This window comes from Megascapheus bottae, chromosome 4, assembly GCF_031878675.1.
Source record: "Megascapheus bottae isolate mThoBot1 chromosome 4, mThoBot2.hap1, whole genome shotgun sequence".
Classification (NCBI taxonomy): Eukaryota; Metazoa; Chordata; class Mammalia; order Rodentia; family Geomyidae; genus Megascapheus; species Megascapheus bottae.
The window spans coordinates 67536041-67563512 of record NC_143512.1 but is presented as its reverse complement, the minus strand read 5'-3'; the positions used below and the strand labels follow the sequence as shown (position 1 = coordinate 67563512).

At 41.9% G+C, this 27472-nt stretch overlaps 1 protein-coding gene across 1 annotated transcript in view; it reads left to right on the top strand.

The window, feature by feature from the left end:
* Nucleotides 1–27472, top strand: part of Pdzd2 (PDZ domain containing 2) — a 236203-nt gene that overhangs the window by 120456 nt on the left and 88275 nt on the right. Inside the window, exons 2-5 of the mRNA XM_090332095.1 lie at nucleotides 3754–4255; nucleotides 13273–13415; nucleotides 17812–17944; nucleotides 20139–20294. Of these exons, the coding sequence (XP_090188221.1) occupies nucleotides 3754–4255; nucleotides 13273–13415; nucleotides 17812–17944; nucleotides 20139–20294 (934 nt within the window). The remainder of the gene's footprint in view (nucleotides 1–3753; nucleotides 4256–13272; nucleotides 13416–17811; nucleotides 17945–20138; nucleotides 20295–27472) is intronic.

Genomic DNA, 27472 nt, shown 5'->3' with positions numbered 1-27472 from the left:
GTTGTGGGATAGGAAGCTCACCCACTTCATAGCACAGGAAGCTAAAAGAGAAGGATCTCCTTCAAGGACATATCCTCAATAACATTACAACTTCCCTCTAGTAGACCTCACATTGTATACATTCCTGTACATTCCATCTTCCAGCAGGGCCACAGGCCGGCAACAAAGTCAGTGGGGGACTTCTAAACCACAGGAAGCCCTAAGACAACTTGGACATAAAATACATGTTTCTGTTTTCCTTTTATGTTCTGTCCTTGGGATTGCATGGATCCTGTTCAGATGATCTGCACCTCCTATTCTCAGAATTCTCTGGCATTCATGAATATTAGAATGCAAACATAACACACAGATATGCCTTTAAATGCTCACTTCATACATGAGGAAACCAAAGTGCATAGAATGGCTTGAAAAGCAGACCTGGGCATAAAATGGGGTTTGGAAGCCAATTGAATTACACCTGCCACTTGGTAGCTATATGACTTCAGGCAAGCTATCTATTTGTGAGTTGCATTTTCTTCTGAGAGAGTTCTTAGGGAGATAGTATCTACAAAGAACTTATCTAAAGGATGAACTCAAAACTTGCCTAGGATTATATTACTGGCTATTTCTTTAAACATGGACACATTGGGCTGGGAGTTTGGCCTACTGCTAGAGTGCTTGCCTAGCATGTATTATTTTAAATAGTAGACCTTTGTCAAAAACAACCAATCTGGATTCCTTACTTTTGGATTTTGTATCTTTGCAATCCAAAGAAATGCCACACCTGTAATCTTAGCTACTCAGAAAGCTGAGATCTGAGTATCACAATTCAAAGCTAGCCTGGGCAGGACTCTGTGAGACTTTTATCTCCAATAAACTGCACAGAAGCAGCCGGAAATTGAGCTTGCTTTAGTGGTAAAGCATTATCCTTGAACACATAGAAGCTCAGAGATAGGCCCTAAGTTCAAGCCCCAGGTCTTAAAGACAAAAAAAAAAAAAAAAGGAGAAAGGAAGAAAGAAAAGGAAAAAAGAAAAGAAATGAAATCTAAACTGTGTGGAACACTTGTGCTAAAAGACAAGATTAATCCTAATTTTCTAGAGTCTAATAATGGTCTTCATCCTATAGTGTTTTACGGAATATCCTGAGCTCTGTTGTAGCTTTTGTCTACATATGTGTAGGTATATGTGTGTGCATTCACTTGCTCATTCACCATGGCTTATAGCCCAGAATCAAGGAAATTTTTTATTAGGCTTGGCTGATGATTGAGTTTTCTTCTCACTTGTTCACTTCATTCTGAGGCAAAAGTTGAACATTTTTCTCTTATCTACTTATCTATCTAATAGTCGATTCTTCCCTTCCCATCCTGCTACCTAAGGGAACATCCATGGAAAAGTAAGAGGAGAACTCTGATGCCCTGTCCTCTTTCTCATGTTCAGAGGGCGCCAGCTCTCAGATCTGACTTTCCCTGGTACAGAGATCTCAGAAGGGCATGTTAATATCTGTTTACCTGCATCTTGTCATCTCCTTAGAGCCAGCTGACTTGGCACTCATTTGCTGAAGATACAGGTAGCATGGCTTCAGGCTTTCTGTGTGGGAGTAAGACCAGAACAGGTCTGATTTGTGGGGACTTGGATGTTGACACTCTTTGCTTGGGAGCTTGTGATGTGTAGAATGTGGCAAGATTGCGGTGGTGAAGACATCTTCCTGTGCTTCTTTGTTTGGGAGGGCCAGTGTGGCCTGGTTTCCCAAATTTGGGCAAGTGTCCTGTTTGCTGAAGCTTTAGTGATTTAGGGATCTGAATAGTACCAGTACTTCATTGCTGTATTTTCTTTTAAGATCTGCAGCAGTTCTTTGGGGGTTTTGTTGTTGTTTCCATTTCCCGGAGTTCACAGTACAATAGTTCTTACGTGTCACATTTCATACACGTCCTCTCATTTCCACTACCTCGGTGCTTGTCGGGATTTGCCAGGCCTTAATAATTCCCTAAGAAGCCACAGAGCCCGACCCCGCTCCAGGCTGAGTGTCCCTGAAGCTTCCACTGTTGCCAGTTGACAAGGTTCCCTTTCAGCATCCTTTTAATGTGATGCCTGGAGTAACAGTGGCAGTCTTCCTGTGGGGTGACCAGCCCAGATGAGGGAGACAAGGACCTTCCCCAGGAACAAGCCTGGCTGGCACCCATTCTGTGCATCCTACAGAGGCCGGAGCTGACTTAGCCAGGGGTGCCATCACACCAGCCAGCCCCCGTGCTTCTACTTCGTAGTGAGTCTTTCTCAATTTAGCTACTGGAGACAAGTTTCTATTATTCTGTTGCATTTTTTTTAATCCCAAAAGTAGAGCTTAGGGTCTCCATTTAGTCTTTTCTTCACCTGGGGAACTTGTTTTCTTTGCAATATATGGGTGAGATCATTCTGATACAAGTTATTGTCAAAGAAGTAGAGATTTTTCTGATTCAACCCTTCTGTCTCTTTAAAATCTGTTCTGTCAATTGACACATAACTTAATTACATATGTTTATGAAATGCAGCATGATATTTCAATGTATGTAGATAATGTGTAGTGATCAGGTAAGAAAAATCAGCATCATCTAAGACATCATTTCCTTGTGTTGAGAACATTTCAAATTAAATTCTGTCTCCTAGCTATTTAGAAGTCTAGAATAGTTACCCTCCTGTGCTACAAAACAGTACAGTTCTTGTTAGAGCTATAAGATTCTTTTCTCAGGGCTTGGGTGGAGCTCAATAGTAGAGCCCTTGTGTAGCATACATAACTCATTGGATTCAATGCCTCAGAACTGTGGAGAGGGGGTTGGGCAGGGTGGCAAATGTCTATAATTCTGGCCTCTTTGGTAGGAGATCCAAGAATTAAGGTTCAGGGATAGCTTGGGCAAAAAAAAAAAAAAAAAAAAAAAAAGAAAAGAAAAGATAGCAAGACCATATTTCAAAGAGTGCTTGCAAGCCAAGTATTATGCCCTACAACTGTAAGTTCAGCTACATAGTAGGTACAGGCGGAGAGATCCTGACCAAGGCCACAGGAAAAGCATGAGCCCCTACCGGAAAAATAACTAACAGGAAGGTCAGGTGGCATAGGTCAAGCAATACAGCACCCACCAGACAAGTGCAGAACCCTGAATTCAAATCCCAGAACCGAGAGAGAGAGAGAGAGAGAGAGAGAGAGAGAGAGAGAGAGAGAGAGAGAGAGAGAGAGAGAATTTTCTGTTTTAATGATTGGTAGAAGCGACTCTGTTGTTTAAAAAAATCTTAGGCTGATTATATGTCATAGAAGATACAAATTAGGTCAGGCACAGTGGCTCACACCTGTAATCCTAGCTACTCAGGAGGCTGAAATCTGAGGATTGCAGTTCAAAGCCAGCCCGGGCACCAAAGTCTATGAGACTCTTAGCTCCAGTTAACCACCAGAAAACTGGAAGTGGCGCTGTGGCTCAAGGGGTAGGATGGTAGCCTTGAGCTGAAGAGCTCAGGGACAGCGCCCAGGCCCAGTGTTCAAGCCCCACAACAGACCCCCAAAAAAAGATATAAAATAGTAATTTCTAGCTCATGAGAGCGGTGTCTTACTTGGCAAAGGCTGGGGTCATTTTAGCATCAACACATTATATGGATCACAAGCAGGAGCTGAGTTTTGATCTTTCTAGAACGCCTAAGTGCCTCATTCCATTGGCCAGGTCGTGGTCCTCCGGGTCCTGGGGAGGCACTGGGTGCTTCTTGTCCAGGAAGGGTGTTGACGGCCCCATCCACAGTTGTCTCTCTCCCCTGCAGTTACTTGGCTGAGCAGTGCTGGAATGGCGGCTTCATCTACCTGATCATGCTGCGGCGCTTCAAGCACAAAACCCATCCCGCTTACAATGGCCACAGTAGCAACAGCTCTGAACCAGGCGAGACACCTACCTTGGAGCTGGGTGACCAAACTTCAAGAAAGGGGAAAAGGACAAGAAAATTTGGAGTCATTTCCAGACCTCCTAGCAACAAGGGTGCAGAAGAATCCAAGAGCAGCGCTGGCAGTGAGTTGGCCGAGGACCCCAGCTCTGAGCAGGAGAAGTGTACGGACCCGGAACTTGGAAATGGGCATGAGTTGGAGCTCGAAAATGGCCCACGTGCTTTCAAGGAGGTGACTGGACCCCATGTAGAAAAGACAGAAGGGGACAGAGGAGCAGAGAATAGGGTTCCAAAGACAGATGTACCTCTGGCCACCAGCAATGACCAGCGCCGCATCTCCAAAGCTGGCAAGACAGACTGCCAGTCGAGTGACTGCCTGGCACGGGTAAGGTTTGGTTTGCTTATACACTATGAATTTCAAAGGAAATCTTGTCTGAAGTTGCTTTTCAAGTTTAGAAAATAATTCTTAGTCTATTCAGAAACCAGCAACCTCGCCAAGAGAAATGATCAGTGAGAGGAAGAACCACTTCTACCACTCACTGAACTCAAAGCATGGCTCACATGAGAGAGCACCTGCCTAGCAAGCAGAAGATCATGAGTTCAAACTCCAGTATGACCAGACATGATGGGGGGGGGGGGTGAGGAGAATAACAATAACAACAAAAAGGGTTGAGATTTTATTCTACTTTCATAAAGAGCTAGCCAAGTGATAAGAAGTGGAAAAGTTCAGGCTTGCTGGACGTGAAATATGTGTCATAAAAGCTGAGGATAAAGCTCTTGAGCAGCTTCTTTAATCCTCACTGCCGACACAGTATAATCACTACTTCAAGGCCAAGAATTCCTGCTGGCACCTGGTAGCCAGCTTCAGGGTTACATAGGAAGACCATCCACCATACAAGGAAGCAGCTGTTTTTGTTTGTATCAAAACCAGTGCTACTTGTTTGTTGTGTAATTTTTTGAGATAATTTCTCAGACTCTCCTGCCCGAGGATGGCTTTGATTTTCAGATCTCACCCTCCTGATTAGCTAAGATTACAGGCATAAACAACCAGCACTTTGAACCAGTGCTATTTGAATGGGACCATGTCATTAGATTGGTAAATTCCAGGGAAGTCTGGAACCTTCATAGCAAGTTCTTGAATTGTGGTATCCTTCAGTGATGGTCAAGGTCAAGGTTGGTGTAAAGGTAAATGGATGTGAGATATTCTTACTAGTGATGGGTGAGCTGTTTGCCTCAAGCTGTCTTCCCTGGGGTTACTAACATTCATTTATATTTCTTTAGGATGAGTGTGTTTGTGCCAAGAATCTTCTTGGCAGATATTCTGTGTCTCTTTTAAGGAAATAGATTTCTAGGTGGGTGCTGATTGGTTCAGGAGACTCCCTCTCTAGGGATGAAAGAGAAAACTGAAAAGGTGGGAATTGCCATAGGAGTATCATGTTCAGCTTGGCCTGCTGAGGAAAGATGCCCTAGAAATGAGTGTAATTTCTTGGAAGGCTGTTGCATGCCATTGTTTCTGTAATGTCAGGCAATCCATATGATAAGTTAGAGGAATCAAAATAACCTCTATTATCATGGGACTGTGTTGCTTCAGAATATGATATGTAGCAGAGACTACTGTAACTGGATATTACATGGTGGATTCATAGAAATCCTAAAGTGAAAAAATACAAAGGATAAGAAATATTGGCCTCCTTAATCTCAAAGATTATTCCTTTCACTAAAGGAGGTTGACTCTTATACCCAAACCAAAAGAAATACACTTTAATTTTTCCTAGGACACAGTGGATATGATTTGAAATTCTTTTAAGAAGAAAAATGAAACTCTAAACTTTTAAGAGAATACCTGCTTTCCACTCACCATAATCAAAAGCAACAAAAAAGAACTGAGTTTCTAGATTAGACTATATGAAGAATGAACATATGTGAGTTCCTTTACACAACTTTTGTGCTCAATGCCAAATAATAGCTTAGAAGTTGTAAATGAAAGGATGAAAATAATCCCAAACTTTGGTTATTGTCCTTGGAGCAATTTATTAAAGATCTATTCTTAGAGAAAAGAAACACTTGCTGTCTGAAGTTTGACTTTCTCTATAACTGTTGATACTTCAGGGACCAATTATTGGCTCTGGGTCATACTTTAGGTGTTTGTAAATGGGAATGGACCACACACCTTCTAAGGTATGTATATTTCAATGCCTTCAGCCCAGAAGTAAATTCAGTAGATGGATTTGCTCATAGTTGTCAGATAGTTGAACTTCGCAGCATCCTCAACACCCTGGTTGAAAAAAAAAAAGCAAGGGTGGGGTGGGGAAGGGGAAACCATTGATAGTCTTAAAAAGGTTTCTTAGCAGGCATCAATGGCTCAGGCCTATAATCCTATCTACTCAGGACTCTGAGAGCTAAGATCATGGCTCAAAGCCAGCCTGGGCAGGAAGTCCATGAGACTCTTGTCTCCAATTAACCACTCAAAAACCAGAAGTGGTACTGTGGCTGTAAGTGGTAGAGTGCTTAGCCTCGAACAATAAAGCCCTGGGATAATGTCCATGCCCTGAGATCATGCCTCAAGACTGACAATAAAAAAAAAAAAAAGGTTGCTTAGGTTCTTGGGCTAAAACAGATTTTTATTTTTTCCTCCAAGATAGTTGAGACCAAGGTCATGATGAAAATAGAATTTCCAGAGATACAGAAATTAGCTATTTGCCTCTTAAGTCATTGGGAGGAAAATTCCATTCCAGTTGAATAATAGAAGATTAAACATGTCAGTGTTGTTCCGTTTCTGCTTTATTAATGATTTAATATATCTACAAAGACTTAATAAATTAAACAGAAGATATATAATGCTCACTCAGATACTTTTTGTTTGTCAGGTGCTTCTTTTTCTTAGACTTAGTTGTTCTGAGAAGATATTACATTCACATAAATCTTCAGTCTTTCTTTTCCTGTTCTATTGTCTCTTAACAAAGCAAGGCAAATATATTTCCTTTTAACAAATACCTTGGTTTTTTAAAATTATGTTTGCATAAAACAAAAAATAAATACACAAAAAATTTTAAAACCATACCATGTCCATTTGAAGCATTAGAATTTCCTAGGACATGCAGAAGCAATTTTAACAATAAGCTAATACCATTAATCAATTATAACGACAGTTGTGATATATGTTGGTTTACATGCAATGTGTGTCTTGGTGACAATACATGGTAAAAATGAGTATAACCAAGTGTTTTCCCTTAACAAAATGGAAAACTCTGCCATTTTCCAGGCCTGCAAATGTATTCATGGCTGGTAAATTTATGTCTGTGGGTACATTTGAGGACTTTCTCCATAACTGTCATCCACCCTACCTGGTGCTAGATCTTCCTCTGGGCCGCCTCCAAAAGTGTCACCAGTGTACACAGATCTTGCTCCTGTAGATATTCTGTAGATTTTCACTGTAAAGATACCCAGGGACACCACTCTTGGGAGATGGGACAAGGCGTTTCTACCCCATTTCTGTCCCCAGCTCTGTGACCTTCAGGTAGCCATGGCCTTTCTCACCTGTGCTCTGAATATTTTAGTTTAATGACTAAGAGACTTTCAGCTCTCACACATTTTTTTCCCACCTCTACTGATCATTCTAAATATGAAGGGATACGCAAATAATCTCAGAATAGTTTTATAGCAAGAGCCAAAGCATCGACTGTGGTGAAATTCTAAATGGATGATGTGTCTTCTCACATTTGGGGCAAAGATGCTGCCATGTAAAACATTATTTTGAATTCCAGCAGAAATGAGGTCATTTAACTGCTTCGAGACAGCTCCCATGAAAGCACCGCCCATCTTAGTAAATAAATCCTTGAGCTGGCTTCAGTGCAGAGATGCATGTGTAGACTCACACATTGGTTGGTGGTTCACAGGGAAGGAGAACACTCTGACAGCATTAGGATAAAAGACCATAGCATCCCCGTTTTCGTGGTTTGGCTTTTTCTCTTATACTTGCCCTCTAAGCTGTGTCTAACAAGACCTCTGTCTCCATAGGTTCTGTCTCAGAACTCAGTTGTCTTTACAAATGGATCAGTGACCACAAATTGAAATTTGGAAAACATGCAGATATCTCCTACCTGTGGAGTTTTGTGCTCTTCTGGTGGAGAGCTGTCTCCTCCTGATACAGCTATTATACTGTTATAATTAGTTCACTCCATTCCAGCAGCATCCTAACTCATAGATGAGTTATTTCAAAGAGAAAATGTGTCCACAATTGAGAAAACCATAACACACACACACACACACACACACACACACACACACACACTGGTGTTCTATCTGGATGAGCATCTTGCTATTAGTCTCAGTGACACCAAAGAAAGATTCATGGATAAACATTCTATATACTTATTAATTCTTTGATACTAGAATATGCTATGTAATAAGCTCTATTCTTGTTACTAGAGAACCCATTGGTAATTGAGATAGCACTCCTGTCATGTGGAATTTATGGGCTAGAAACACAAATAAATAAATGAGCCAAATGTTGGCTGGTGACAAATGGTATAAATGAGCTAAACCGGAGTGAAGAGAAAGATGGCAGGGCAGTGTTGTGGGTAGGTGGCTGTGTGACACTGCACATCAGCAGAGGCGCTGCTTGAGTTAAGCCTAAACGTCAGGAAAGAACAACTCTGCAAAATCTTGGGACAGACGGTGCCCAGAATAGAATTACCAAAAGCAGCTTCAAAAGGCAGCAGGAGAGGTCATGGACAGCACTGGCTTAGGCGAATAAGGACCTTGTTCTCAGTCCATAGAACTTGTGGAAGCCATCAGAGAAGCACAGCTGATTGTATCACACCCTGTGCTTTTTTAAACATTTGGATTGAATGGAGAACAATGGACTCTAGGAGGTGAATGAGAGATCAGATCAAAGGCTTTTGTGGTCACCCCAGCTAAAGATGCTGCTGGCTGTGATAAGAGTACTTGTGGAGACCATGGGCAGAAGGTAGTCCATACAGGACCTATTTTAGGAATGCTGTAAAATGCAGATTGTACATGGTTCAGCCATGGGAAATGAGATAGAAAGAGGGATCAAAGATCAGGCTTTTGGCTTGTTCCTCTGTAGTGTGATATGGAAAAAACAAGAATAAGTGGGAAAAGAATCCAGATTTGATCCTGCTGAGGTACGAGTTATATATACTCAAATGGTATTGTAAGGTAGCTGTTGGCATACTGCGATATTTAAATTAGCTTGTTTGCTTTGGGCCAGTACCCTTTACTATTAAAAGCTTCAAATCATATTTAGTTTTTAACCGAATATTGTTTTAGCTATATCTAAATGTAATACTGATAATTGTGCACGAAACTCATAAACTTTGCTTTTTGCTGTTTGTCTTTCTTTGTATTTCTCTGAACTTTTTAAAAATTAGGCAACGGAGAAATTCCAAGGCAAGGATCACTTTGAACACTCCTCTTATAATTCATGCTATATAGGCAAATTAGGTATCTAACTATTAGATATCTAATTACCTAATTATCTAATTACCAATAGGGAAAATCATATTATTAGGTAAAAGAGGGGGGAAGGAAGAGAAGGGGAGACAGAGAGGAGGAAGAAAGGAGAGATTTTTTTTTTTGACAGAAGTAATTGGCTCTGTGGACATAATGGTGTGTATCTGTCGGCCAAACACTTGGGGTGCCAAGGCAGGAATATCCTATCAAAGAATTCAAGACCAACCAAAGAAACAATGTGACTATGTCCAAAAAAACCAGCGGTCTATGTTACAGACTGTCACATCTACCCTCAGAAGCCTTTTGTATTCATTAGATAGGTATTTTGTTACATTTCGATGGACTATGTGTGTGTGTTGGGTTCAGGTATAAGTGCATTGTGTATGTGAAAACTGTTGGTGAAAGTTGTCTTTAACTCATCTGTTGTATCTTAGGATTTCTGCCCTCATGGACATTGTTTTACAAGTTTCTTATCATAAGTCCTACTTTTACAAGCATTTAAAACTAAGAATAAATATACCTGGAATTGTTATATCATCTGTGAGCCATTCTTAAATATTCTGCTTAAGAGAAGACAGTAAGGTCACCATGGTTTATGCCTATAATCCTAGATACTCAAGAGGCTGAGATCTGAGGGTTAGAAGTCAAAGCCAATCAGGCAGGAAAGTCTTAAAATTCTTTCCTTCAGTTAACACCAAAAAGCCAAAAATGGAACTGTGGCTCAAGTGGTAGAGCACTAGCATTGAGCAAAATCAAAGTTCAGAGATAGTGCCAAGACCCTGAGTTCAAGCCCCATGTCTAGCGCATACACACACACACACAGAGAAGAGGAAAGTAACAGAGAAATGAATGATAGTATAAGCCAGTAATGGGACAGGGTTTTATCAATTTGGGATCAAAGCAAATGAATTTTCTTATGAACTTTCTGAACTCCAATGGTGGATTCTCTTGCTCTTGGCAAAGAGATCTACAGCTTTTCTGTGCTGAGGAACAAAGGAGTCTAGTTTCATCTGCTAGAATTGTGAAGTGTCATCTGCTCCACAAAAACACAAGTCAAGCCACTGTCCTGCTATGAAACCCAGAGAGGTGGCTGGGGCCTGTCCAGGAGAGCCAGCCAGCCAGAACAGCAGCTCTTCAGCACATCCTCATTTGTTCTTTCTGGTGATATCACTAGACCATCCAATCTTTCATATTGAAGCTGCTAAGGGCTGCCATGTTGGCAGCTTCAGTGTTTCCCAGGATGGCTTTTTTGGAAGTCATAGAACTATGAGAGACTCCAAGGCCGGTAAGGGTGTTTCTGAATGGGGAAGAGAAAGGTGTTCCAGAGGTTAGAGGCAGCAAACCAAAAAATCATGGAGTCCAGAGAGAGACAGACAATTGGATAAAATAGAGATCATTGACAAGTTCATGAGCTACTGTGGTAAGCCAGTGACTTCTGAAGTTACATTTGGCCAGACAGGCTACATTTGTCTGTGGTCAGCGGGTAGAGGAGACAGTTGGCACCACTGCATGTGGCTGGAATTGTGGATCCCCACTGAGCAGCGCTGTTCTAGAAAAAGTGAGGGTGTCTGTCTGATAATAATTTCCCCAGACATCCCTACTGCTGCACATCAGTGACTGCTCAACATCTGGCTTTTTTATGATTGCATAAAGTCTCATTGTTGTTTCTGACAGTGTGTTTCAGATTTTCTGAATGTTTCGCATTCTTTCTCCTTTGCAAGCAACTTGAATGGGCAAGTTGCCTATTTCTTGGGAGCTGATGGTTTGTCTTATTGGACCTTCATGGTTGGATTGGGTAGACCTTCGTGATGGATGAGAAAAACAGATGGCTTTTGTTTTATATCAGGAGGAATATATTGTAATCCATGCCCATATATTGAGGGCCAAAGAAAACTGCAGAGGTGAACCAAAAGTAACCCCTCCCCACCCCAAAATCCTTTTGAAATAATTTCTCTGAAAGAATCCAATCATTTTACATTGAACATGTTTGTGTTCTTGGGAGGAAATAAGAATTTAAGTGGAAGATGAACCAAAGTGGAAAAGCAACTAGTAACCAAATGGCTTAAAGACATGAATTAGCTGATTCCCCCTATTTTATTTCGTTTTTATTATTATATAGAGGGGTTACCATTTCCTAAGTCAGGTAATGAATACATTTCTTTTTGAACAGACACGCCTTCCTTTGCTCTCTTCCAGTTTTTCCTTTCCAGCTTCACTTACAAGTTGAATAGTTCATTTTCAACATAGTGTCTAGTGCTAACACTGTTGTATTTGTGTACCCTTTGCCCCTCCATTTCTATACCTTCCTTTACCCCACAAAAACAGACTAGGTATTTGGGGCTTGGGGGATATTTTTGAGGGGGGGGATAGATCAAAGCATCTTTTGAATGTATTGAAAAAGCAGCCAGACAAATGGCACCTGTTCTATCCACCAACAGTAGACATTCAATGTATCACTTAATTTCTGCTTTGATCTTTCCAACCAAAGATTGCATTTATGTGTTTTAGGATATTTGAAATTGAACTCAGTGTTTTTAATGTGTGTGTGTGTGTGTGTGTGTGTGTCTGTGTGTGTGTGTCTGTGTGTCTGTATGTCTGTGTGTGTCTATGTCTGTGTCTGTGTGAGTGTTATAAGTATAAGGCGAGTATCCTAATCTGAAAATCCAAAATGATCCAAAATCTTAAAAATTATTGAGCTACTAACATGACACTACAAGTGCAAGATTCTACACCTGACCTCATATGATGGGCCACAGACAAACGTGGGAGCACTAGAAATGGTATATGAAATTGCCTTCAGAGTTGGAACTAGAAGAGCACTCAAGAGGCTGAAAATAGCAAATCTGAGGCCATCTGGGCTACTTAGGAGATGCTGTTTTTTAAACTAAAACCAAAACAAAATTACCTTCAGGATGTGTGTATAAGTGACATATGAGACATAAATGAATTCTGTGTTTATGTGTGTAACCCATCCCCAAGACATATGCATCTGCAAATATTACAAAATCTGAAGTAGTTCTGTTCCAGAGCATTTCTAGGAAGGGACACATGTCAGCATCTGTGATGTGTCTCCTGAATGTTGTTGTGCTCAATGTCTCATTTAACCCTAACTGCAAACGTCAAATTATTAATAATGATGCCTGCTTTAAAGGCGAGGAAACTGGTATTTTTGTGTTAAACAACTTTTTTTAAGTTATAAATGGCAGGGCCGGGAATTTGGCCTAGTGGTGGAGAGCTTGCCTAGCATGCACAAAGACCCGGGTTCAATTCCTCAATATCGCATACACAGAAAAGGCTGGAAGTGGTGCTGTGGCTCAAGTGGTAGAGCCCAAGAACAGTGTTCAGGCCCTGAGTTCATGCCCCACAACTGGGGGAAAAAAGTTATAAATGGCAGAGCTAGCTTCAGACTAACTAGTCAAAGCTTCCTGGCGCCAAGACCTGAGCATCCTACCTTTCATCTCCCCTTTATTAATTAGTAGCTGTGCAGAAGTGGAAGCATCTCAGACTCTGTCCATGTTTACATCCATAGTGTTCTGGATCTCAGGTAGAAGACGCTTCACCTAAATTGACTCTTGCTGGGCTGTCCAGGATCACAGCCACTAGCCACAGATGACTATTTTCTTAGTATTTAGCAAAGTGACTATTCAGGGCCACTTCAAGCACTGCAGAGGTACCTGAGGCCAATGACTCCAGACTGGATGACACAAATAGAACACTGCCATTCTTCTAGTTTTCTCTTTCTGTTATGGGATAGCGCTGTCAGCCAGAGATGTTGGTCCAATCCATGAGATTTTTTTCTTCTGACATGATCTGTGATGTCTGTTTTTAAGTGATGGTGATTTGGACTGACGTGGCAACTCTACTCCCCTGTTTTAGTGCCATCACCCTGTCCACATCCTTCATGCATGCTTACTTTTCTCTTCCAAGGAGGAAGTTGGCCGGATATGGAAGATGGAGCTACTCAAAGAGTCAGATGGGCTGGGAATTCAGGTTAGTGGAGGCCGAGGATCAAAGCGCTCACCTCACGCTATCGTTGTCACCCAAGTGAAGGAAGGAGGTGCCGCTCACAGGTGACTAGATGACTCCCTCCCCCGCCCCCACTCCCTCTTATCTTCCTCCCACCTTTCCCTTGGGTGCTGGGTACTTTCCTCTTCCATGTGGTCGAAACTCTGGTAATTATAGTTCATAAAGCTGATGTTGAGCACGAAAGGAAATCAGGCAAAAGCAATTCTAATGAGACCTATCTATCTCTGGGCACAGAAAATGGGTAATTGGGGAGGATACTGCAGGAACTTCCCAGCCTGGGGAAGAGCTGGAATTTCTAGTTTTAGAGTCAAGCAAATGTTACTGATCCTGACTTTTTAAGATGCTGGTAAGCTTGTTATCTGATATATTTTATATATGCTTAATTGGTTATTTAAAATAGGATAGGGAAGGGGGAAATCAAGATGAGCGGAGGGGGAAGGGGGAAGGGAAATGGGTATCAATATTTGTGAAGTGATGTACCTTCTATCTGGTGAATATAATGTAACCCTTCTATTAATTATAATAAAAATATATGAAAAAATTAAAAAGATGCTGGTAAGATACTATTATTTATTAAGAATAATTAGGTAAATTATTAATCAGTTAATATCATTATTTCTCAAGAATATGCCACTAAACAGAATACCACATTCTTGTCATTCTTAACTTCTGTAAGACCAAGACTAATGACTTGATTGAAACTGTCCACAGTTCATGTTTGCCGGTCAAGTCTGTTAGAATTCCTTGTTAACACAGGTATGAAAAGGAACAAAGCATTTTTCTCAGTGGGCTTTCCTCCCTTATTTTTAATATGAAACAATTAGATGAAGTAGTAAGAAAGACAGTGTTGGTCCCGGAGTGTAGAATGTAGTGGTAGAGTGCTTGCCTAACGTGAATGAAGCCCTGGGTTTGATTTCTCAGTACATAGAAAAGGCCGGAATTGGTACTGTGGCTCAAGTAGTAAAGTGCTCACCTTGAGAAAGCTCAAAGACAGTGCCCTGGCCCTAAGTTCAAGAAAGAAAGAGAGAGAAAGAGAAAGAGACAAAGGGGGAGGAGAGAGAGAGAGAGAGAGAGAGAGAGAGAGAGAGAGAGAGAGAGAGAGAGAGGGAGAGAGGGAGGGAGGGAGGGAGGGTTCTTAGTTACAGAACGTAGAGGGGGAAAATCACTTAAGTATGTAGGATACTGTCAGCTCATCTGCCAGTTGCTTGTGAACAGTGAGTGTCTACTATTTGCAAGGTATGATGTGGCGTATATGTGTATTGCATGCCAACACATATCTAGTAGATAGAGAGAGGGAGAATTTCAGTGATATAGGAGATGAATGTCTTTTGGGCAGTCTGGAATTTTTCCAGGCCAAGTACCCTGATTCTAAAAGCAATAGACAGGCCTGCCTATGATCAAAAGTATATCTCATGAGGTGTAGTTGAAGAAAATACATTTAGGTGGTTTGGCTAAAGAATGGAAAACAGCTGGGCACTCATAGTTCATGCCTATAATCCTAGCTGCTCTGGAGGCTGAGATCTGAGGGTCATGGTTCAAAGCCAGCCTGGACAAGAACGTCTGTGAGTCTTATCTCCAATTAGATAACCAAAACCCAGAGGCAGAGCTGTTATTCAAGAGGCAGAGTACTATCCTTGAGCAACAAAGTTCAGGGACAGCACCCAGACTCTAAATATAAGCCTATAAGCCCAAGAACTGGTACCAAAAATAAATAAATAAATTAAATAAATAAATAAATAAATAGAAAACTTAGACTAATTGAAAAAGTAGCAAAGTGTTTCCTGTTTTTCAATCCTCTTAGAGAGTAGGATGCTAATAACTAAAGATGTGATTAACTGCAACTGTCAATTATATAGGTGACAGTAATTACTAAAAGATTAAGACTTCAGATGGTTTTAGCCCAGAAAAGCATTATTAAACATCCTGAATGACATGTGCCTTAAGGAACTCCCACCAGATAGCCTTTTTTCCGTAATGCTTAGGTCTTAAATTCTAGTCTATTTTGAGCAAGTTGGCCATTAGGAAATTTCTGTGCCCAGAGATAAGCTTTCCGTGGAACTGTCTTCCCTATTTCTCCTTCAAGACATTTCTAATAGGTCTCATCACTTTCTTTGCATTCCCGGCTTTGAGTTGTATGTAGCTTTTTCTGTGGTATATGACTCACAAGTAGGGCGTTATAGCTAATAACAGGAGATAAGAGCCAGGGAATTAAAGAGCAAAGAGGAAAGGGGCTGGGATTTGCATGATCTTGATAGTATTGTGGAAAAGTAAATCCAGAGACACTTACACAGAATCATTTATTTATGCCAGAATCACTCTCTTCTTACAGGATCATCTCCTTGAGATGCCAGTTATGTTTCCCCTCTGATTTTCCTATTTCCTTTTTCTCAGCATCCTAAACATCAAGTGGGGCCCTTAGTAGTTCTCTGCTTTGGGAACTTTTGAAGGAAAAGAAGCAGAGGCTGTTGGTGCCTCCATGCTTCAGTTAAAGCCTAGAAAAAGAAAGACAGAGTAAAGATAGAGAAGCTGCTGGAAGCAAGAAGAGGGAGGTGAAGATAAAGGGTTGGTTTGTTGAAAGCATAGGAACAGAAATGGATTGGAGAGAAGCAGCTCTGGATAGGCCTAGAAGGATTAGAGACATGGCAACAGTCTGCCTTTAAAGGAAAAATGGAGCCCCAGGTCCAAGGTCTTTCCACATTACCCGGTTTCCTATCCCATATAGAGCAGTTCCTGGCTCCTTTGTGATTCAAGGAATCTACACCAAAGAAGGCTTAGCTGGAAGATACCTAAGGAACCATTCAGCCAGATGCAGTAGCCCACTGCTCTGCCATAGTGCATCACCCAGGAACCATGGCCTGTCCTGGGAGAGAGTCTCAGTGTCAGCAGGGTCCCCTGCCAGCCCAGTAGGTAGGAAGCCAGAATCAACAATCACTTAAATCGACAAGAAATAAAGAATAGCTATGATGATAGGTCAGGTCTGATAGCTACAATAGTAAGATTATTGTTTTGTGGATCTTTTTTTGCCTTCAAAGCTTGGTTACAAGTGGACTTGAGAATGAAAAAAGCACTAGGAGGCTTTACACACACACACACACACACACACACACACACACACACACACGGTAATGTCCAGTCACACGTACCTCCAAGGAGATGTAGCGAGGGTCCTGTCACCTGGGAAGAAACAGGACACAGGGTTAGGATTGGACGTCAGTTGGCCGTCTCTAAGCTTAGCTCAGCAAGTCTGTTCTGTGCCAATGATTTGGTCATCAGTCAGGATAACAGAATTAACTTTTTTAAAGTGCTTAGTCTACCATACTGACACATGCCTATAATCCTTGCATTCAAGATTCTGAGGCAAATCTCTGCACTATTCACAATAGCCAAGCAATGGAAACAGCCCAGATGCCCTACTGTAGATGAATGGATACTATGTGTATATATATATATATATATATATATATATATATATATATATATGAGTTCTACATAGCCACCAGATAAGATAAAATAATGGCATTTTCTGGGAAGTGGATGAAGAGTGAGATAAGTCAAGACCAAAGGCACATCGTATCCTTAATATGTGGATATTAGAGCCAAACAGTACAGAGCAATGATTCAATATTTGGGCACCCAAGGTTATGTACATGCACATGGTCTTGGAAATATAAACATAACTACATAGACATAAAAATCTATGATGTGCTATATACTCTATAGACATAATGTTTTATTACATAGATTAATATGTACCTATGACATACAAACCCTCAGCTTAATTTTAATTATGTTCTAAAACCTAAGTGTCAGTGATTGTATATAGAGATTCCCTTCTTGAATACTTGTTTGTTAAACATGACATTTAAAATATGATGTAAAAATCAATATTAATAAATTCTTTAATAAAAAAAAGATTCTGAGGCAAGAGGATAGTGAGTTCGAGGCCAGCCTGATGTACATAGTTCCAGCAAGGCTAGTCTTAGCTATATGGTGAGACCTTGTTTCAAAAAAAACAAGGACTTGGGATATAGTTTATAGTGGTAGAGTCCTTACATGGTATATGCAAGGCCTGTGTTCAGTCACTAACACTACACACACACACACACACACACATACACACACACACACACACACACACACACACACACACACACACACGTCCCTAGAAAACTTTCATCTCACTTGGAGTCCTATTGCCACTCATACAGGATATGGGGAACAATGTGATTACTGCTGGAAACTCTGAAGCTTTTCACTCTCGGCAGGAATCTGGACACCAGAAAGAATCAGCCCTGTCCCACACCATTTTTGGTAGTTATCACTTCCTCCTTAGCCCAGTTTTAACATCCGGTCTCATGACCTCCTGTAGCCCCTTGAAAATGACCCTTCTCAGGCACAGAATGTCTTGACACATGATTTTCTTCCATCTCTGTTTGTTAGGGATGGCAGACTGTCCCTAGGAGATGAGCTGCTGGTAATCAATGGTCACTTATTGGTTGGCCTCTCCCATGAGGAAGCTGTGGCCATTCTCCGCTCAGCTACTGGCATGGTGCAGCTGGTGGTAGCCAGCAAGGTAGGTCATATTGTCTGGTTTTTTAAGATTTCTTAATGGTGGTAAGGAGGTTGGATTGGAGCCCTCTCTGAGCCACAAGCCAATGTGTGTATAGCGGAATGTCTACCTTGGGCCATTAAATATCCATGACTCCTCAGGGTAAGCCTGCAAGGAGACCCTTAGCTAGAGTGGGTTTAATTTTGCTTTTTTTCAGGTGTGCATTAGGGAATGAAAACAAAAGATTAGAACTAAGAGATAGGAAGGTGAAAAGGACACTATGAAAGACAGATGGAAGAGGAGGTACAGAAGTGAAGAAAACAGAGCAGAGGAAAGCATGTGTCGGTCAGTTTGTCGATAATGTGGCCAAACACCTGAGATAAACAGCTTAAAAGGTGAAAGGTTTTAGTATGTGATGAGGGGATTCTATTGCTTTTAGACATATGACAAGGCACAAACAGCATAGAGGTAAAGCATGGCAGATGGAAGCTGCTCACTTCAGTGGCCAGGAAGCAGAGACACAAAGGAAGAGATTTGGAACAAGATAGCCCTTCAAAGCTGTGTTCCCAGAAACCTACTTCCTCCAATCAAGCCTCACCTTTAGGTTCCTACTACCTACTAGTAGTTCAGTTATGAGTCCTTCAATGGAGTCAGGGTTTTCATGATCAAGTCACTTCCTAAAAGCTTCACCTGTGAGCACTGTACTGGGGCCCAGTTCCTTAACACGGGGGCATTGGGGAGACATTTCCTTTCCTTTCCTCCCCCTACACCACAGCTCTTTCCTGCCAACAGTCATCAGCGCTGACATCACAGACTTGAACTCTTTTGTCTGATAACATTTTTCATTTCTGTAGATAGGGACTAACAATGTTGTGGTCATAATTAACCATTGAACATGAAAATTCTTCAGGTTCCTAAAGTTGGAAATAAAACTAGTAATAAATAGCATCGTCACTAAGTGCCAACTTAGAAAGTTTGTAAAGTCCACTGGTGAAGATAGGCGTTTCCTTGGTCTCTGTTCCGTGAACTCTCAAGCAAAATGCTGATTGAAACCTTCCATGGGTCCCTGTTCCTGTGGAAATGGCTGGTGTGGGGGAGTGAGGAGACACCACAGCTGTCTTGCTGGCATTGACTCAGCTCCACAGCCCTGGACCCCTCCCTCTACCCCCCTTGCCTTGTGTTTCATGACATCTCCCAGGAAAGCACATAGATCTTGTGTGCTTCTCAGTTGTGGCCTTCTCTGTATGTACCTAGGAAGCCAAGGGCTGAGCTGATTTTGCTCTTTCAGAGTCTGTCTAATCCTAATGCAGTGTGGTTCCATGTGTTCTTGACCTTCAAATGTTGTTCCAGGGCTGCTTTCATTGAAAACGTATTACTGTATGTCCAGATTGACATTCTGATTCAATAAATGATCTCATGCCTTACTAATGAGCAGAAGCTAGTGAGGTAGTCATGGGGTGGGAGAGGATACTGGATATTAAAGCCCTGTGCCAGGACTGGGGACATGGTGAAAAACAGAATGGTATTGGATGGGAGGAAGGGCAGGGGAAAAAACGATAAGGGAAGTTAAAACTATACTGTAGGGCTGAGCCAGGAGTTTGGTCGACTGGTAGAGTGCTTGCCTAGCATGCTTGAAGACTCAGGTTTGGTTCCAAAAGTGGTGCTGTGGCTGCAGTGGTAGAGCACTAGCTTTGAGAAAGCCCAAGGACAGTGCTCAGGCTCTGAGTACAAGCCCCAGGACTTGGCGGGAGGGGGGAAGGATACTGCAGGGGTGAAAGTCAAGAACACTAGAGAAGAAAGGAGGGGTAGTGAATGGCCCAGAAGCAAGTGCACAGGCTTTGCAGGCCAGAGTCTGCTGCATTACCTGTGGTCTAAGAACTGGTCCCTGCTGGGGGAAAGGCAGTGGATGGGTTTCCAAATTCTGGCCTGGCCTGCCCACGAGAGAGCGTCAACTGCATCTTGAAAGTAATACCAATAAGGGTCCTTGAGGGACCGGAAGTTCAAGCTGGAATTGCCCATGGAAAACTTGACCTCAGAAGCCCAGATTCTTCAGGGCCAAAGAAAAGTGGTTTGAGCTTACATTGGGTCCACAGCCCCTGACACTGAAGGGAACCCAACCTAACTTCAGTCTGCACCTAGGATTGGGAGTCTGTAGGTTGACTTTCAGAACTGGTTGGTGCCAGAAGATAATTGCTGGGTCTTCCATGTCTCCTCACAGGAAAGCTCAGCAGAAGACCTTCTCAGGTTAACGTCTAAGAGCTTGCCTGATCTCACCAGCTCGGTAGAGGACGTGTCCTCTTGGACTGACAATGAAGACCAGGATCCAGATGGAGATGAGGAAGAGGGGACTGGTTCATCTTCCATCCAGGGAGCAGTAAGTGAACCTCTAGCTTTCCTAGACTGCTTGGGGTGGGAATGATGTTGACATGGTTGGCAGGAGCAGAGGAGAAAAACTAGAGATTATAGCACATTCTTTTTTTCCATGTATTTTTTATTGTAATTAATAGAAGGGTTACATTATATTTGCCAGATAGAAGGTACATTAATTCACATACATTGATACCCTTTCTCATGTCTTGGGTGGCACATTCTTTTATATTCTCCTCAGAATGTTCTGGAAACATCTGTAGATGATGGTGATGTTTTTAGTTGAAGAGGGAAAAAACTGGAAAATGTAATCAAGATAAGAGAGCTCTTGGAGGTTAGCTAATACATCACTTTTTTAATTTTAAGTTCTCATAAAGATTTGGTTTTTTTTTAATTTTATTGTTGGGATAATGCTTAGAGGGGTTACAGTTACATTTGTCAGGTAGTAGGTGTCTCCCACATTGATACCCCTTCTCATGTTTTTGTCTATTTCCCTCCCTCCACCCCCTCCCAAGATTTGTTTTAATGTAACAGTGTAAGGTAGGGAGAAATGGAACAGAGAAACATTTCCTGCTCTCCATACAAAAAATGGGAGATAAAGACTCATAGGATGCTTTTATAGTATACATAAGGACAGAATGAAAAATGGTTAATCCGTTTTAAATATATACCCCAAAGTTTCTGACTAAGTTGGACATGGTATTTGATGCCTGTAATCTCATATGCTGAGGAGATGGAGACAGGAAGGTCATGATTCAAGGTCAGCCTGCATGAGAATGCACCTTCTTCTGCTACTTAGAATCCTTTACTCTGTACCAAGGCTCCAAACCTAGTTAGTGTGGATAAGCATTAGAAAATCAACTTGTCTGCTAATAAGGACTTAGAAGGCTAAGAATCCATCTTGTTCTATTTACCACAATGTACTTCATTACATTAAGAAAAAAAAAAAAGGCTGACTAGATGTGTTGAAGTCCATCTGTAACTCAGCACTTGCGAGACTGAGGCAGGAGAATAGTGACTTCTACCCCAGCCTGAATTACATATCATATCTCAAAAACAAAACAAAACAAAAGCACAAGGCCTGATGATATAGTTCAGTGGTGGAGCCCTCATTTCCTTTTGGGTCCTAGAAATCCAACCACTGAGTATGGTTAACCAGGCGCTGGACTGCAGAAGCGATCACGTGTGAGGGAACCCCATTCATGGATAAGCATCACAAGCTTCTATGTTTATCATAATAGTTTTTCAGAGATTGGCAGTCAAGATTTTCACTTTGACAAAGTTGGTATATTTTGATGATTTTTTTTCTTCAAGAATTAATCCTGGACTCACAGAATCTCACGGGGCTATTTCTGCCCAGTGATTCTCTGTGGATCCAAAGTTGATGTCAAAGATCTTCATTGCTGCTCTTGCTGGGATGACGTCCCATCCGTCAAAGCAGATGAGCTGGATGAACGTAGTTGAGGTGAATGACGTAAAATAATGCTGTGAATATTCCTGTCTCTATATCATGATAGCATTTAGTGCTTTTCTTTGACTTGTAGTAGAAGAAAAGACTAAACTAATGCCTAATGGCCCTCTCACCTCTATGACTGTACCCTGCCTGCTTCTCCAACCTTCTCATGCCCTAAGTTCACTATCAGTTCTGTGCCTTCCCATGGTCTATAGTGGGTAGACATTTTCTGCAGGGCCTCAACAAATGCTCCTCTGGCTCTGTGGAATCCTTGCACAGTTGGTTCACATATACCTTTTGGATCCAGGTGCTTAGAGGAAGTCACCATTCACAGGGCTCTCGTGTCCTCCACCTGCCACATGTTGTGTGCTGAGTATTTGATCAGGAGCGCTTCCGCCTTCCAGCTGTCAGCTACAGGCATGGCAGGAGCGTGCCTGGTCTGCTGGATCTGTACAATTCAGCCAGTGTGTTCTGGAAACCTAAATAAATTTTAAAAACCAGGACAACGAGCGCAAGCCCGAGCACAGCTAAAACTCAACCACACAGCATCCTCAGGAGACAAGGTTAAAATATATATACCTGGGGGCGGTAGATGGCACCGAGACAATAGGGGCGCTGCCTAGCTCCCTCTCACAAAAAGAACCAGCGAGTCCCACGAGCCAACTACCTTAAGAAATCCACAACAACAAACTCAAAAAGAAACAGAGAAGGACTCAAACTGGAAAAGAAATCCAGATAAAGCTCACATCCAACTTTCTCAAAGAATTCAGAATGCGAGGACCCTTCCCCCACCCCTTCCCACCGGCGGCGGAGGGCGCCAGGCCGGGCAGCCCCGACCGCTGCAGAAACCAGCACAGGACCTGGTCAGTGAGCCTCGGAAGCAGCGGAACCAGAACAGCAAGCAGCGGAACCCAGACGAGGAACACAGGCGGCGGCGGAGGCCCGAGGGGGTGTGAAAGACTCCCCAACACCGTGAAGCACCCACAGACGAACACAGAGGCATGAGTAGTGCAGCGGGTCCCCAAACCCATCAGGAAAGCAGAGCTGGTGCCAAGCAATAGAACTTAATTCAGACCCCTCCACCCCACCCGAGAAAGACTGGCAGGAGCAGGGGGCAAGGAATTTAGAATCCTGTCCCTCCCCTCAACAGCCCCCTCCCTCAGGCCATTGACTGGAGACGGACAGGCGGGCAGCGCTAAGATCCAGCACCCCACCAAGGGAGGCGGAGGTGTCCCAGCTCCCACCCGCCCACCAGGTTCCTCTCCCAGACCACTGGGTCTGGAGAGTGGGGGGCGCTGAAACCCTGCCTTACAAAAGCGGGTGGGGTGTGCAGGAAAATAGGAGCCAGCATCTGTCCCCCTCAAATCTTGAGCTGGGCATCCTCCAGCTGGGAATCCTGAGCAAGACAGCACCGAGGGGCCCCCCCACAGTCACAGACTCTCTGACAAAGCAGTAGGGAATCAGAAAGGCGAGGCTCCACCCTTGGAGCCCACGTCCCCAGCCGGGCCCCGCCCCTGGGAACAGATTGGACACCTGCTGGTCCTGCTGAGAGCCCCTGGAAACTCTCAAACCCCAGACCCTTGGCCGGGCCTGCCCCTAGAAGCAGGACAGGAAAACCAACCCTCCGCCCAGCACACTGAGACTGAAGCTCGCAGATCCATCCCACGGCCCACTGTGAGGCCACTGGTTGGGTTGAGAGCTAGTCATGCAGCAGCACACAGCCTCAGAACAGGCCAGAACACCTGCAAAAACTTCAAACTCTGACCTAGTCAGCAGAGGAATCAATTTGGCCAAGAACCACCAGTATTCACATATTCCCAGAACCACTGGTCCCAATCCAAGTAAAGACCGCTACCTACTGACCACAGAGCGAACTACAACAACAGTTCTTGATGCCGAGGAAAGCACAAAGACAAATTACAACATACATAAATAATCAAAGTCCCACGCAAAGCCCAAAAGGAAACAAGAGCGAAGGGATGAGAAACGTGTCACCATCCCAAGAAATGACACCTGAAGAGACACGAAACATGACCCTATTCAAGGAGATGATTGTGGACATGACTAAAGAGATTAAAACAGAATTCCAAAAACAATTCCAGGAACATAAGCAGGAAATCACCAAAGAGTACCTCCAATTCTAAAGAGAAATGGAAGAAAAGATTAATACCCTCAGAGCAGACATGATCAGCTCAGTGTCCACACTTCAAGCAAAAATGGAGGCCTTAAGCAGCAGATTGACGGAGATGGAGAATAGAACATCAAAAACGGAAGATGAAACACAAGAGCTGGAACAGAGAATCGCCACCTTGGAAAAATCAGTCAGAATCTACCAGAGAGAGCTCCAGGAACTGGCAGATGCAGCAAAGAAGTCTAATCTTCATATAATAGGGATTGGGGAGGGGGCCGAATTTCAGGACAAAGGTATACAACCTTTATTCACCAAAATCATAGCAGAGAACTTCCCCAAGTTCAAAAGGGAAAATACTCACATTATTCAAGGTTTCAGGACCCCAAACAGGCAAGATCCTAGAAGGAACTCATCTAGACATATCATAGTAAAGACACTAGACCCGAATACCAAGGAATTGATCTTAAATGCTGCAAAAACAAAGAAGGAGCTATATTATAATGGGAAGAAAATTCGAATTACAGCAGATCTCTCCACGCACACCCTAAATGCAAGAAAAGCTTGGAAAAACATCATTGATGTCCTGAAGACCAACAACTGCCAACCCAGAATGATATATCCAGCAAAACTAGCATTTACATTTGAGGGAGAAACAAGAATATTTCACTCCAAAGAGAAGCTTTATGAATATGTGCACACTAAACCAGCATTATAAAGAATACTAATTAATCGAGAACAAATTGTAGAACATCAAGAACCCCCATCAAGAAGCTAACATCTATAATTCACTAAACACAAAAGGGGAAAAAAGAGAGAGAAAGAAACTTAGAAGTAAAAATAAATAACGACAATGGACACTGACCACTTCTCCATAATCTCCCTAAATGTAAACGGGCTGAACAATCCAATCAAAAGACACAGAGCAGCAGACTGGATTAAGAAACACCACCCATCCATATGTTGCCTCCAAGAGACCCATCTCACTGACAAAGACAGAAACAAGTTCCAAGTGAAAGGATGGAAACGAATTTTCCACTCCAATGCACCATGCAAAAAAGCAGGAGTAGCAATCTTAATCTCCAACAAAATTAACTTCTCAGTAAAATCAGTACATAAAGATAGAGACGGCCATTATATATTAGTAAAGGGTACAATCCATGCCCATAATATTACAGTTATAAAAATCTACTCCCCCAACACGGGAGCATCCAAATTCGTCAAACTCTTTTAGAATTACAGAACAAGATAGACTCAAACACAATCATAGTGGGAGACCTCAATACACCACTCTCAACAAATGACAGGTCAACTCAACAAAAGTTAAGCAAAGACACCAGCGACTTAAATGACACTATAGCCCAGCTGGGCTTAACAGATATACACAGAGTCTTCCACCCAACGGCAAAACTTTTTACATTTTTCTCAGCAGCACATGGAACACACTCCAAAATAGACCATATAATAGTTCACACAGAAAACTTAAGCAGATACAAGAGGACTGATATAATCCCATGCATTCTATCAGACCACAGTGGAGTCAGACTAATTCTGAACAAGGCAGTCAAAGTCAAAAAACATTCAATCACATGGAAACTGAACAACACACTTGTGAATAACTCCTGGGTAACAGATCAGATCAGAAATGAAATTAAAAACTTCCTTGAATGTAATAACAATCAAAAAACATCACAAAGGAACTTACAGGACACAGCAAAGGTAGTTCTAAGAGGCAAATTTATCGCACTAGGAGCGCATATTAAAAAGACAGAAGAAGAGCACGTAAATAACCTTAAAAAAAAAAACCTGAAACACCTAGAGGAGCAAGAAAAAGTTAATTCTAAAACAGCTAGAAGGACAAAAATAATAACAATAAAATCAGAAATTTCAGAGATTGAAATAAGATCTACTATACACAAAATTGATAAATCAAAAAGTTGATTCTTTGAAAGAATCAACAAAATAGACAGACCCCTGGCAAGATTAATCAAAAAAAGGAAAGGGGAGACTCAAATAAACAAGATTAGAGACCCCACGGGAACAATCACAACTGAGTCCCAAGAAATCCAGTCCATAATGAATAGATACTACCAGGGCCTATATTCAAAGAAACAAGAAAATCTAGTAGAAATGGATGATTTCTTAAATAAATATAGGCTACCCACACTGAACAACGATGAGGTAAACAAATTGAACAGAACAATTTCTTACAACGAAATTGTGGAAGCAATCAGGGAAATGCCAACTAAAAAGAGCCCAGGTCCAGATGGATTCACTGCGGAATTCTACAAGACGTTTAAAGATGAAATAACACCTATACTCTTGAAACTCTTCTGAGAAATAGAAACAGAAGGAGCAATACCAAACTCATTTTATGAAGCTAATATTACTCTCATCCCCAAACCAGGGAAAGACCCAACAAAAAAAGAAAACTATAGACCCATCTCTCTAATGAACACAGACGCAAAACTCCTCAATAAAATATTAGCCAACAGAATCCAGAAACAAATTTTAAAAAATCATACACTATGATCAAGTGGGCTTCATCCCACAAATGCAAGGCTGGTTTAACATTCGTAAATCAATCAATTTAATACATCATATCAATAGAGTTAAGGATAAGAATCATATGATAATTTCTCTGGACGCGGAGAAGGCATTTGACAAAATACAACATCCATTAATGTTGAAAGCACCAAGAAAAATAGGAATAAGAGGTACATTCCTCAAAATAGTGAAAGCCTTATATGAAAAACCTACAGCCAGTATTATACTAAATGGTGAAAGACTGGAACCATTCACCTTAAAATCAGGAACTAGACAGGGATGCCCACTCTCTCCACTTCTCTTCAATATAGTGCTGGAACCCTTAGCCAGAACAATAAGGCAGGAAAAGGACATCAAAAGGATCCACATAGGGAAAGAAGAAATTAAACTATCCCTATTCGCAGACGACATGATCCTTTACTTGAGTGACCCAACAAACTCCACTCCCAAACTTCTAGAATTAATAAACCACTTTAGCAAAGTGGCAGGATCCAAAATCAATCTTCAGAAGTCAGTAGCCTTCTTGTACACCAACAATACACAACAGAAGGCCAAATCAAGAAAATGATCCCATTCGCAATAGCCCCCAAGAGAATAAAATACTTAGGAATATACTTAACCAAAGATGTAAAGGAATTATTCAATGAAAACTATAAAAGCCTAATGAAAGAAATTAAAGAGGACACTAGGAAATGGAAAAACATCCCATGCTCATGGCTAGGGAGAACCTACATAGTGAAAATGGCTATACTGCCAAAATTGATATACAAATTCAATGCAATCCCCATCAAAATCCCAAAGACATTCTTTACGGAAATAGAAGATATAATCCAAAGATTCATATGGAACAAGAAAAGACCTAGAATAGCCAAAACATTTCTAGGCAAAAAGCAATGCTGGTGATAATACAATACCAGACTTCAAACTCTACTATAGAGCCCTAATAACAAAAACTGCTTGGTATTGGCACAAAAACAGACCAGAAGATCAGTGGAACAGAATAGAAGACCCAGAAATAGAGCCACATACCTATAGGCAACTTGTATTTGACAAAGGA